General features: G+C 38.1%; 1 protein-coding gene across 1 annotated transcript in view; it reads left to right on the forward strand.

The window, feature by feature from the left end:
• Positions 1 to 103: 103 nt before the first annotated feature.
• nsmaf (neutral sphingomyelinase (N-SMase) activation associated factor) overlaps positions 104 to 14,421 on the forward strand; it is a 46,017-nt gene continuing 31,699 nt past the window's right edge. Inside the window, exons 1-9 of the mRNA XM_057824231.1 lie at positions 104 to 219; positions 5,653 to 5,739; positions 7,589 to 7,667; positions 11,546 to 11,607; positions 11,833 to 11,869; positions 12,046 to 12,096; positions 13,302 to 13,373; positions 13,465 to 13,512; positions 13,595 to 13,647. Of these exons, the coding sequence (XP_057680214.1) occupies positions 182 to 219; positions 5,653 to 5,739; positions 7,589 to 7,667; positions 11,546 to 11,607; positions 11,833 to 11,869; positions 12,046 to 12,096; positions 13,302 to 13,373; positions 13,465 to 13,512; positions 13,595 to 13,647 (527 nt within the window). The 5' untranslated portion in view covers positions 104 to 181. The remainder of the gene's footprint in view (positions 220 to 5,652; positions 5,740 to 7,588; positions 7,668 to 11,545; positions 11,608 to 11,832; positions 11,870 to 12,045; positions 12,097 to 13,301; positions 13,374 to 13,464; positions 13,513 to 13,594; positions 13,648 to 14,421) is intronic.

The raw sequence follows: 14,421 nt of genomic DNA on the forward strand, positions 1-14,421 counted from the left end.
CGTAATTATTTTGCCATGTTCTTATAGGGTATATTTGTTAAATATGGTAAAAATATGTGCTATTGGATGTTCTGAACTCCCAAAGATCGCTTATGTGAGGTCACGTGGTGTCGAGGAAGTTTCCTTGTTTACAGGCGTCTGACTGAGCAGCTTCGGTGTCACAGAAGGATGTTTTACAGTCATGGCATTTTTGAAGACAAAAGAACGAACAAAGGAAAGGTTGGTATCTCTATTATTTTAGCGTGGTGCCTTGTCAATGTGTGTGCTGCAGCCTGCATTGCTAACGCTGTCGGTTTTCGAATGTGTAGAGAATCCCAGTAGAAACAGTCATACCCAGTTCAATTAGCTAATGAAAGATGCTGAACATGCTGTTCTGCGAACATTGACATATTTACCGACAGTTGTACGATTTGTGGAAGTAGTCTGGGCTTTGGCAATAGACTGGGGATTTATGGGAAATGTAGTGTTTTCTTGGACTGAATTTACTGCAGAGGTTATTGAATTTTATGCTATCCACACTTGACTTTGCTACATAGGATGCTGGCGTTCAATAAGGCAACATTCGATTCACCTCTACAATAAAGTGCCTAAATAAATAAACTTGTTTGTAAATAAAAAGTTTTTAAGCCCTTCGGTAGCATGTCATTGCAATATACAGAGGGACGAGCCCCAAAAGGACTGACATTTTCAACGGTGTATAAAGTACTTAAATTTTTTTTTTTTTTTTAAGTAAAAGTACAGATAAATGTGCAAAAATACTTAAGTAAAAATACAAGTATCTAAAAAATACTCAAGTAAAAGTAAAAAGGTACTTGCTGTAAAATTTACAAGTAAAAAGTAAGTATTTTCTCCCGATGCAAAGGGCAAGGAAAGGCAAATTTATTTATATAGCACAATTCAACACAATTTGTTACAGAGGTGCGGCGCATAATAACTACATGCTGCCTCACCCTGTTTGGTTCTTGTTCTTGGAACATAGAGTGTATCACAAAAGTGAGTACACACATCACATTTTTCTGCAGATATTTAAGTAGATCTTTTCATGGGAGAACACTGGCAAAATGACACTTTGACACAATGAAAATTAGTCTGTGTGCAGCTCATATAATAGAGTTCATTTATTTATTTTCCCCTCGAAATAAAGCCATTAACATCTAAACCCCTGGCAACAAAAGTGAGTACATTGCATTGGAACTACGTACATCCCTAAATGTCCAAATTTAGTACTGCTTGTCATTTCCCCCCCAAAATGTCATGTAACTCATTACAGGAGTGCTGTCAGCATTGCTGCAGAGATTGAAGAGGTGGGGGGGTCTTTCTCACCACCACGCTTGACTGTAGGCATGACACACTTATGTTTGTACTCCTCATCTGGTTGCCGCTACACATGCTTGAGACCATGGGAACCAAACAAATTAATCTTTGTCTCATCAGACCATATGACATGGTTCCAGTAATCCATGTGCTTTGTTGACATGTCTTTAGAAAACTGTTTGCGGGCTTACTTGTGTACCGTCTTCAGAAGAGGCTTCCTCCTGGGGTGACAGCCATGCACACCAATTTGATGTAGAGTACGCCGTATGGTCTAAGTACTAACAGGCTGACCCCCCCACCTCTTCAATCTCTGCAGCAATGCTGACAGCACCCCTGTAACGAGTCACATGACATTTTGGAGGGAAAATGATAAGCAGTAATCAGTTTGGACATTTAGGAATGTACGTAGTTCCCATGCGGTGTACTCACTTCTGTTGCCAGGGGTTTAGAAATTAATGGCTATATTTTATGAGGGGAAAATAAATTATCTCTGTTATATAAGCTGCGCACAGACTACTTTTCATTGTGTCAAAATGTCATTTTGTCAGTGTTGTCCCACGAAAAGACCTTAGGGGTCTAGATGTTTCCTAGGGATCCAACAAATAAAGCATATATTTTGGTCCAAGGCCATTAAGTGTTTTGTAGACGAGCCTATTGTACTTTATAGTCTGTCCTTTGACTCTCTGAAAGCCAGTGTAAAAATTTCAAAGCCGGCATAATGTACGGTAGTCCAGTTTCCTTTTATTTGTAAGGACTCTGGCAGCAGCATTCTGTACTAGCTGCAGCTTCCTGACTGATTTTTTTTTTTATCAATAACTGTAAATATACCTTTGCAATAGTCCAATCTACTGAAAATGAATGCATGCATAAGTTTTTCCATGTCTGAAAAATATGACTGCCTTGCATTTTTCCGTTCCTGATTATATTTGCGAAGACTCTTTGTAGATATCATAAAAAACCTTTGTTTTTTTGCCACCTGCGTTCTGCTCGTCTTCAATCTTGCTTTTGTTTTAAAGCTAGTTTGGCATTTCTCCAGGGTGACCTCTTGTTTCTTGACAAAGTTTTTGTCTTAAATGTATGTTTTAAAATGTAATATAAATGTACTGTATACTTCTAAACTAAATAAAGAATGCATAAACAAACATATTAGTTCAAACAAAAACATACCTTATGTTGGTATTTACAGGGAACAGCTGGATTCAGCCATATTAGACGAGTAATGGCATGTTCACTGTTGCCAGTAGAGGGCATTGTATTCACCCAAATCAATAAAACTAAAATGCAGCACTTTCAAAACAAACCAATACAGTCACTCTAATTAAACGAATCCTCAAAGCAGCGAAATTTGATCCGGGATGTAAAAGGAATTCATAGTACCTGGAGAAAGCTCAGGCTGTTACGTGTGAAACTTAATTTAGATAGTCAAGCCATAGGATTTAGTTTTTTTTTTTCGATGGCTAAATATTCCATGTAGCGGTTTAACCCTTTAAGGTCTGGGCCTATTTTGTCTGATTTTGCATGCCTTTGAAGTTGCCTTTATATTTCAAAGAAAGAATTGTTTACGATGGCCTGGTTTGGTCCCTTTTTTTGTGACACCTTGAACTTCATGTCCAAACTGTTGTTTCCTTCACTGACCAATTATAAATCATCATTTTGGGCCCAAAAAGACCAAAAATTCCAAAATCGTTTTGTGAAAATTTTTAATATTGATGTCCAATTGACAACCAAACATGCGTAAGGAACCGTTTTGAAACTTTATAATATTTATTCAACATGTTAGGATGAACATTCAACCAAAAAAATTTAGAATAAATAGTCTTATATTTGACAATTCAGCATATACAACAGGTATAGCCATAGGCGTTTTTTGGTTTTATACATGCTCTAGTCAAAACAGGTTATATACAGCAGACCAAACACTGAAGAACAGTGAAAAAATATATACAATCTAACACAAAAAGTGTTTAGAGGCCATCTCTTTATGAGTTTAGGTATAAAAAATATTTACAATAAACAAGTTAAATTTTTTTCAGGCATGCCACTCTGAAAAGCTGTTACGTCCTGGAATTCCTTGCCTTCCAATAATCTTGCACAGTTGGAAGTGAAACCAAAGACATGTACAAGAGGAGTCCAATAAATTTTTCAAGCTCCTCCACTGTAGTGTCTGTCCACACAAACTTTTTCCCAATCTCTTTTCGGACTCTGCCATACTGGTTTGTGTGTTTGCACATATTCATCAGTGTCGATGAGGTGAAGAACAGGTCAAAAAGTTCTTTTGGGGTGTATGCATGGTCACGATTCACCTGAGGTCCTGGTGGTCTCCGGGGTGTGAACCGGCTGCACTGTGGGGCAGTGTCTGTGTCTTGCTCTGTGCTCCATGGCACAGGTGCAGGCTGAGCCAGTGGTGATCGGCTTCTGCCGCGCTGACTTCTCCAGCCTCTCCTCCGCTGACATCTCATCGCTCTTCCGTGATGACCCCTTCTCCCTCGTCCTCTTTCCATTCGGGCAGTGAATGTAGATTTTTCATTGTCACTATAAATGTACATGAAAAAAAAAGTCAGTATTTATGAAAATAATAAAGTATAAAATAAAATTATATAAAGCAATAAATAATAATGGAAATCTATATGTATGACAATAGAAAGAATACCATAGCAATACCATAGCTGATGAATATGTGCTACATCCCTAATCTACATATAGAAAGAAGAACACAAATTATAAATTCCTGCCTGGGATACACACAGTGCACGTATGACTTTGATCTGATATGCACATTTTATTATTATATACACAAACACACACTTATATTGCATCAAAATGAACTTTGTCTTGCAACTTTCAAAAGAAACTTTTTCAGCATTAAAAAAAAAAAAGTGAGTTGGCTTACCTCTGCTCGTCGATGGCGTCACCCACGTGTTCAAATCCGTCACTATCTTCACTCGAGGACTCTTCCGAAGAAGACGATGATGACGAATTTAGACCATCCTCTTCCTCAAGTTGATCAAAAAGCACAATTGCTTGCGCTAAATTTAGTTTTCCGTTCATTCTCAAAGTCACACAAAGTCGCTGCTTGATCCAAACGGCCGCCGCTCGCCACCTCGCTGCTTCAGAACACTCCTCCCTCTCGTTCGGTGGAACCTCGCACGGCAGTTTTATTTATTAAAAAAAAACGCATTTTGTGCTTCCACTGTGACTTCGAAAGGGTTCGTTTGATTTGTGTTTTTTTTCATGGAGCTTCCGTTTTGAAAAAGGACAAGAAGTGATCGAAATATAGACATACTGGACTGTCTCAGAAAATTAGAATACACAATATTCTAATTTTTTGAGACAGTCCTGTGTATATATACAGGACTGTCTCAGGAAATTAGAATACACAATATTCTAATTTCCTGAGACAGTCAGGAAATTAGAATACACAATATTCTAATTTTTTTAAAGCACAGCCCTGTGTATATATACAGGACTGTCTCAGGAAATTAGAATACACAATATTCTAAGGACTGTCTCAGGAAATTAGAATATTGTGTATTCTAATTTCCTGAGACAGTCCTGTATATATACACAGGACTGTCTCAAAAAATTAGAATATTGTGTATTCTAATTTCCTGAGACAGTCCAGTAAACAAATGATCCATGCAGCGTTTTAATGTTTTTTTGAGAGGACAATAAAACTATCAAACTTAAATGACAATATCTCACGTTTTAGTTGGTCGATTGACTTAAAATAATAACGAGGGTAAACCGCAACTTCCGCACTTTAAAACGAGACCAACCAACGGCATGTGGGTGACGTAATTAAAACGTGAGGGCGCTTCAAAGAGGACGTGCGCTGAGGACGCGCCGGCGCGTCCTTCGACTCTCAAGGGTTAATCCATTCATGTATAACTGCTCTTACGTTCATGCGTGTTCAACAAACCCTGTAAAAACATTTTTTTCTTTTTACATGGGAATGAAAGCAGAAAACAACCGGAAAAAAATAAAAACGCTTGCCTCATCAAAAAGTATTTGACATTTCCCTAAACTCTCGTATGAATACCTGATATTGCGTCATACTTTCATGCAATTTCAGTTTAAGGTCACTATGGTGCCGTTAAAAGCTATCCAACCTGAAGATCCAGTATGACTCAGCACTTTTCAGCAATGAGTACAATGATTGATATAAAATTGTTCTGCTGTAATTATCTCAATGAAAGAAGTCTTTGCAAAGTGAAGTGATGATTAAGCGTGTGTAGAAGATGACCCATTTACAGTCACATACTTAAATGTTTGCTTGTTTTAAACATGTCTTCACAAGTGAGTAAGAAATTATTTTTGTGTGTGCTGAATCTTTTCTAGATTTTCTCTTTTGTTATTGGATTTGGAAGAATATTATTTTGAACAGCACACTGCATACAATGTGACAAGAAGCTCGGCCACGAAGAGGTAAGTAACCTTCTCATCTTTTGATATGTACTATCAAATGTTTTTGTATTGTGAGAGAAAGCCAGAGAAAAACCCATGAGGAAAGAATCTAAACTCCGTATAAGAAGGCCAGAAATCAGATTTGTAACCTATACATCGAATGCGAAAATTATTCTGTTAAATAAATATCATCGTGTTTTGAACATCCTTCTTTTTTCTCTCGATATGGTTATTAATATTATATACAGTGGTATGGAAGTGTATCTGAGCCTTTTGGAAATTCTCACATTTCTGCATAAAATCACCATCAAATGTGAACCGATCTTTGTTAAAACCACACTGATGAAAAAACTGTCTGCTTTAACTAAAACCGCCTGAACATTTATAGGTTTTTCATATTTTAATGAGGACAGCATGCAAACAATGACAGAAGGGGGGAAATAAGTAAGTGAACCCTCTGCCTAAGGAGACCTGAAGAACAATTGAAACCAAACTTTACCAAACATTTTAAGTCAGGTGTGTGCCCAATAACTGATGAGTGGTTTAAAGCTGCCCGGCCCACGATAAAAAACACACCTGGTATAAATGATGAGAAGCATTGTCAGATGTGCATCATTTCTAGGTCAAACAGCTGTCTGAAGACCAGCGATCAAGGATTGTTGATTTGTATAAAGCTGGGAAAGGATACAAAACCATCTCAAAAGTCTGGATGTTCATCAGTCGACAGTCAGAGAAGTTGTCTACAAATGGAAAGAGTTTGGCACTGTTGCTTCTCTCCCAAGGAGTGACCGTCCACCAAAGATGATGCCAAGAGTTCAGCGCAGAATACTCAGAGGAGTAAAAAAGAACCCTAGAGTGTCTGCTGAAGACTTGCAGAAATCACTGGCACAGTCCAATATCTCTGTACACACATCAACTATATGTAAAACTATGGCCAATTATACTATTCATGGTAGGACTCCAAGGAGGAAGCTACTGCTGTCTAAAAAAAAACTTTGTTGCCCGTTTCAAATTATTTTGTGGACTGATGAAACCAACGTTGAATTGTTTGGGATTAAAACACAACCTCATGTGTGAAGGAAAAATGGAAAAGCTCGCCAACATCAACACCTTATCCCCACCATGAAACATGGTGGAGGCAGCATCATGATTTGTGGCTGTTTTGCTTTCTCAGGGCCTGGACAACTTGCAATCATTAATGGAAGAATGAATTTAAAAAGTTTATCAGGATTTTTTGCAGGAAAACCTGAGTTTAAAGCTAATGATTTAAAGACAATGATCCAAAACACAGAAGTAAATCAACTTCAGAATGGTTTCAGAAGAGCAAAATACATGTTCTGGCCAAGTGGCCATGTCAAAGTCCAGACTTGAACCCAAATGAGATGCTGTGGCATGACCTAAAGACAGCGATTCATGCCAGACATCCCAGGAATCTGACTGAACTACAGCAGTTTGGTAGAGAACAATGGGCCAAGATTAGTCCTGATCGATGTGCCTGACTGATCTGCAGCTACTGGAAGCGTCTGGTTAAATTTATTCCTGCCAAAGGAGGACGGGGGGGGGGGGGGGGCACAAAATATTAAATGTGATTTTTCACTTATTTCCCCCTTTCTGTTATTGTTTGCATACTATCATTAAAATATATAAACCTACTGTATAAATGTTTGGGTGGTTATAGTTAAAGCAGACACTGTTTTTTCATTTGTGTGATTTTGACAAAGACCAGATCACATTTGATGGGGATTTTATGCAGAAATGTGAGAAATTCCAAAAGGTTCAGATACTTTTTCACACCACTGTATCAACTTTGTTTTTTTGTGCATTTTGCAGTCTTTGCGTTTCTAATTGTGTAAAACTATTTCATATCCAGAAAAATCAGAGGCTCATTCAAGGTCTGTTCCAGATCGGTCATTTTTGACCCTGAAGATTTTACAGAACCAATTTTAAAGGTATGTATTATTCATTTTCAGTCGGCACGTCCAATCTATATACAGGATACGTTTGCAGTGGTTAAAGTGGGATTTATAAAATTCTGCAGAATAGGGGAACTTCCATACATGTATTCTCAAAAGAGAAACACTGGCCAAATTAACAGGAAAAACATATATGGCAAGCTATTATGGCTAACTAACACAAAGGAAAAGCTAACTAAAAGCTAAACTAAAAGCGTAACACAGCAACTTTGACAAACACTAAAGTGAAAACCAAACAGGTGATTTAAACGAGACTTCACTTTTGTCCTGTTTTCTTCATGCTCCTCCATCTTTAACGACGAAACGGATATTAACACTGAGATTAGGGTTTCCAGCAGCTACTGTATATAAATACAGGCAGTCCCCGGGTTACAACGTACTCAATTTAGGCGATTTCGACTTTACAATGCTGCAGTCCCATCCACCATTTTGTCTCCAGTCATTTTTTTAAGTCGCATAAACAGTACCTTATTGTACCACACAGTATCTTATTTTTTACTTGACTTTATTACTATTATTTGGCTCTGAGGTGGCAGAGCTGAGCTTCGGAGGGCTATGGCTTACTTTAACCCCTGAGTATATGTAAAGTAAAAGTCTATTCTGTGTCCATTATGTCAGTGCTTCTCAATTATTTTCTGTTAGCCCCCACCCAGGAAGACGTAAACGTTTTGTGCCCCCCCCATCTGTCTCCCGCCACTTTAAAGAGTGTCATTTGTTGATAAAATTATTATTATTATAGGTACACCTCTGCATAACATTGCGTCCTTTTTAATATAAAAAAAAAAAAAAAAATTATATAGATCAACTTACAATAAAGTATCACTTTATTAACATTGTTTTGTTTTTCACAGAAAACTCTTAAAGTGCATCAATTTGCCTGAATTAAAAAAAAAAAGTCACATTGAAACTGTAAAAATATACTCATGGTACATTTTTTGACCATTTGATACTGAAAAATAAAATGCAATAAAATAAATAAATGATAATAAATTCAAATTAATTAGCAAGAGGGCAATATGCCAAACCGAAAAAAACAAATTAAAAAACAACAACGACAGTGTTATTGGACAGAGGAACAGTTTTTTATTTTTTGCGGCAAGCAGTATCAGCTCCTTTGCTATGGTGTGGGGTTATTTTGCCCTGAGCAACATAGTATGCCACTTTGTATGATGCTAATAGTGCTCGCTGGTTTACTGATGTAACACTGACAAAGCTGGATGATATTCGGCACACTTTCGATGAAAAGCGGCTTATCAATGTGATTGGCGTCTCATGTATTAAAGTGACGTCTTAAAAGCGTATTGCACGTAACACGTCACCTTTGCTCATTAATATTCATGACTTTAGCTTAGCATCTGTTGCTAGGGGGGGTCAAAGTTGCTTTTCTCCCTCATGCTAGATGCATGTAAATATTTGTATGAACGAGGTGTTTACTGAGCTTAACGTACCAATTCTGTCCAAAAATAATGTCCCTGATGCCAAATTCACTGGTGAAGATGTGGAAGAACATACAAATGTTCAGTTAAAAAGCTGACATGAGTGTCAAGGGCTGAAAAAGACGGGAAAAAGAGCTGACCTGATCCAGAAGTAGCTTTTTTATCGACACCTTTTTCTTATGTGCATTCATGCCTTACGCCACTGACAATGACATTCTCCTGTTTCAACAATCTATCCTTTACTACCATATTCCCTATGCCCTGTCTTTCCTATATATTTTATCCTCTGGTTGTCTTAAGTCTCTGACCGTTCTTGGGGGCAATTTACATAGGTATTTTTGTGTAGCGATCGCAAATGCTACTCAGTGACAGACAATGAACACTTTAAATTTTTTCATAAATAACAAATCTTAATTCTATTAATTTATTTACTATTCCTCTTGCTAAGGTTGTGTCTTTACAACAGAAAAAGTAAAGCTGTTAAATTTAGAGCCTACCTGTAGGCATGAACGGGCTTACTACAAAAAGACCAAGGCCAAACATGGCTAATTTGTTTAAAAATCCATATTTTAGAAAAATAAGCCTACATGACTGTTGTGATATAAAAATTTAATTTAATTTTTTTTCCAGGTCATTCATTCAAAACGCCACGCTAAAATACAAGTAAAAATATTAAAATGGTTTTCCACTTCGGGGCAGGCAATGGATCAGGATTGTCGATCTGTAGGACCATGCCCCCCAACATAATGTTTACTGCATATGAAGGTGAATGTCTTCACCTTGCTGGTGTTAAACTGGTCTTTTGGACGTCCGCATGAGTTGATCCATTGTTCACAATTTTTCCCTCTAAATTTGTGGCTTTGGGAAACGTACGACGGTAACATCCTTCATATGTGGATGGTCTTAACTCATTCACTCCCAGCCATTTTCACCGGAGCAAGGCCCTTCGCTCCCGGCCGTTTTAATGAATTTTGACTGATTTTGCAAGGCCCACAGAACATTCTGTTCTATGGCTATATAAACATGGAACACACCAAAAGAAAGATTAGGCTCTCTTCTTTCAGCAAGAAAAAAGTAATTTCATATCTTTTTCATTCTTTAGAAATCAGCATTAGAAAATAGCTTAGTTTTGGCAATTTTCCAATTTCTGATGAAAAAACAGAGAAATTGAGTTTTTTGTGAAAGCATACATTTCAAACATAACTTTGACTTTAACACAGCTATTTTTTGCTTTAATTACATCCCAAACATCTGAATAATGTTTTCCTTTTACAAAATATTATAAAAAACAAGACAAATAGAGCTTTTGATAGCAAAGTAACAATTTATTTACACATTACTAACTAAGCGATGACTCTGTTGTCGCCGAGATAACGCTGTTGTCGCCGCGACAGCCTAGTAAACTTTTCCCTCATCGCTGCCTGTCTCATAAAGATGGATTTTTTTGAGTCTCTGCGGGGTCTGCTCGGCGAGCAGCACGGACTCAACGGCATCTTCCGCTGCACTGGTGGTCCCGGTCGTTCCGCTCGGTCGTCCAGCACCTGGCATCCCGGGCGTCCTCTCGGTTGTTCTGCTCGGTCATCCGCCGCCTGGCATCCTTCCGCCGGCGCTCCGACCGTGCGGCTCGGCCGTTCGTTGTCGTTGAATCGGGTTGCGGGTCTTACCAAATGCGCTACTCCCTCCAGTGGCCAGTTTTATTGCTTTAAAATGGATTTTCAGCTTTGTGCTTCGGAGCTCAGTTGAATCAGAACCCAGAGATGTCTCTTATGAAAAAAAACATAAAAGACGTATAAATATGTCTTTAGGACACTGAAACAATTAGAAATAGAACGTGTTTATACGTTTTTGGGAGCAAATGACTTTATGTCTAGAGTCGTTTCTACAAGTTCCAAAGCAGCAGTGTTTACTCTGCATGTTCTTTTTTGAAAGATTACCGGCAGAAAACAAGCAGTACTAGCATGGGGTGTATGCGAGCGCACTTCTATGTTGACCCCCTTCGAGTTTACGATGGTGACGTCACGCAGCCTTGGGATCTGAAAAAATAGCATTGATGCTGTACGCTATTGATTTGGCTTCCTGCTGTCCGCTGCAAACATTTTTAGACACAATAAACAGACACTGTATTAAAAGTCAAATGCTACATCCGCTTTGTCGTATTTCCGCGTCTTAGCCCTTCATATCTCCAGTGCTCTTTGCTTTGTGCCCTTGTTTGGTTCAGAAATACTGCGCACTCTCTGAAGATGAGAGTGCCAATGCCACCCACTGCGATGGATGTGCAATTAAACTTTATTCTTGTACTGCAAAAATGTATTGTTCCCCGGGGTAACATGCGCCACCCCCGGCATCGTTCTGCGGCCCACTGTTTGAGAAGTACTGCATTAATTGTATAGTTATACGTCACCTTTTCTTTGCTTGCAGATTCCACTGCGTGACTGTAAGAAAATTGAATTTGCGGAGAAAGAGACCAACCCTTTCAATGAGTGAGTATATGAGGATCTGTGTGTTTTCCTTGCTTGGAGACTTTACCGTAATTTGTCAAACTTTCTTTGACATCAGTATGATTAATTGGGAGTGATTTTAAAAGACTGTCATGGAATTATCATTTAATCTGGAGAGCAAAACAAAACATGTAACATAATAATAATTTTTTTTGGTCATAATTATTTTGTCCTTTACACCAATTTATATATTTGTTTCCGTCCCAGACCCAAACCGTCCTCCATTTCAATTCTATGTGAACAGGTGAGATAAATGACTGACTACAAAACACATGCTTTCAATATCGCCATCATTTGGAATTACCCGTTTTTTTTTTAGTCCAATAATACTTTGATCAAAAAGTGCTGTATTTTGTTTCTGTTAAAAAAATCAAATTCTTTAAATCCAAAATCTTTAAAAAGTTTCCCTTTTTGTTGCAGGTTATTTACATCAAAGAAAACGGCATCATTTCACCTTACAGAAATGAGAGAGTGAGTCTGGTGTGAACATGCGGTCAATCAATGTGCTTTTCTATTTTTGCTTTGGCGATCACTTTATGTTCACCCTGAAGACAAGTGGTTGTGTGGACAAATATCTTTAGAGTCCACAATTAGCCACACTTTCCCTTGCGCACAAGAGCAGTATTGATACAATATAATTGCCTTTACTGAATTTATTAATTACAATTTTTTCCTGTGATGGCAACCATAAATGTTTAATTTGAAACCAATTCATTTGCCTTCGTTTTTTAAAAGGCTAATTTTCATACACTTCTGGTGTTGATCTCTAATGAGAGCTACTATTGACGAATCCTATAGTTCACTGCAGTGGTGTTAAACGTGCATCCTGCGGGCTAAAAGCGGCCCACCCGGGAGTCCAGTTTGGCAAGCAGCGTTGTTCTGCCTGGCAGGCACGGTGTAGCTCATTCATACTGTACATACAAGGGCTGCAACCAATGTTTCCTTAATTTTTTCATGTGTCTGAGCACAGTGAGGACCACTGTGAGCAACATCAGATGTGTACGATGTGGCCACACACCAGCCTGTTCAAAACCTTGGATCATAGCAAGTTACATGGCTGATTACAAGAATGAAATTACAGCAGCTATTTACATTAGTTTACTTTAAATATAATTGAGTTGGCCCATTTAAAATGAAAAGACAATAATCTCGTTGTTCATGAGATGTGTACTATGTTATATGTGAGAGTCCTGCTTCAAACAAAGGAAGAATCCTGCTTTGGCCTGGGTAAGGACAAGTTGTGGCATGGGTGAGTTCATTAATAAAACATAATGAACAACCACTATGGGAGTACAGTATATCCAACTCCCACATTAAAGCTGTTCAGACAATAAGGACACTCACGATTCCTATTCTCCGTGTTGACGTCCAGTCTATTTGGACTGGAAGGGGGCGAATGCAAATTCGGACTGGGAGGCAAATTAAGTCGGAATAGATTGGACAGTTGGATTGGATAGTTAACTTATTTGGCGAAAAATAAAATGGGAAATAAAATGAGTTAGAACTCCCCCCCCACCAACCCCCCATTCCCCCCCCCCCCCCCCCCCCCCCCCCCGCCACCCCGGTCAGCTAAGTCTCAAATCCAAAGCAAGCACACAATTTATTTTTGCCATACAGTCAAAATGATCACTTGTACTTTTCCGTAAGCAACCCAATTTATTTGCTTCAATCGACAGAGCATGAAGACTGTGAATTTTCAACTGGAAGTGTGGCGTAAAACGGAGGATGTCATTCATACATTACATCAAGTATGTAAGCCTTTTAGAATATTTGGAAAGTACCGTCTTCCAAATGCCAGTATGCTAGTGTTCACAGAAATTATTTGTTTTTATTTTCAAGTTACATAGAGCATCCTGTCTGGAAAAGCTTGGTGACCAGACTGCCATGGTGACACGCACACTAATGTTGGTTTAAAAGTAACCATGACACCGTCTCATTACACATCTCTTCGTTTGTGTTTTTTGTCTAGATTACAGCCAATCTTCAGTCCCGACTGGCAAGAACATCCTTTGACAAGTTCTGGTATGTGCAGTGTCCAGTTTTGGAACTATTTTTTAAAACTACTTTTTGTTGTAACTTCTAATGTAACGCGTTAAATTTTGTCATTCTATAATGGCCTTATAGTTATTCGTGAGCGTTGTCCAAGTTATTTGTGTTACGTGATCTAAGTAGCGATGTGGCACTCGAGTCTCTCTCATTTTACTGATGTCTCTGCTGCTCACTGTGAAAACAGAGTTCTTTGTGCTCTCCAGTGTTGTTAATAACGGCGTTAGAGTATAACAACGTTATTTTTTTCAGTAGGGAGTAATATTATAAATTACTTTTCCCATCTTTGCAACGCCATTACTGAGGATGTGAAGGGCGTGTTACTACAATTTGGTTGAATGAGGTCCTAGTTGTTGACAGTTGATTTTGTCTAGGGGTGCACGAGAACCATTTTTTGAAACCAATATCGATAACTTCCTGCTCCTCAAACCCGATACCGATATCGATAACTGATAATAAATATAGAATTTTTTTAATGTATATTTACCGGAGTTTTTGAACACCTTAAAAAAATAAAAATGGTGGATTCAACATAAATTTGCCTTTGACCTCACCAGAATTTTCATGACATGAACATTATTATAATGAACGAAACAAAGACAAGAACAGTCTTGACTTCAAATAAAGTGCCAATATTTATTTTTTTCAAATAAATATAATTTGAGTCAATCACAATCAGTCAATATGATTGAAGATGTGTTTGCTGAACAATGAGCACTGAACTAAAACATAAACCCAACAGGTATTGTG

The sequence above is a fragment of the Corythoichthys intestinalis genome, chromosome 20 (assembly GCF_030265065.1).
Source record: "Corythoichthys intestinalis isolate RoL2023-P3 chromosome 20, ASM3026506v1, whole genome shotgun sequence".
Taxonomy (NCBI): Eukaryota; Metazoa; Chordata; class Actinopteri; order Syngnathiformes; family Syngnathidae; genus Corythoichthys; species Corythoichthys intestinalis.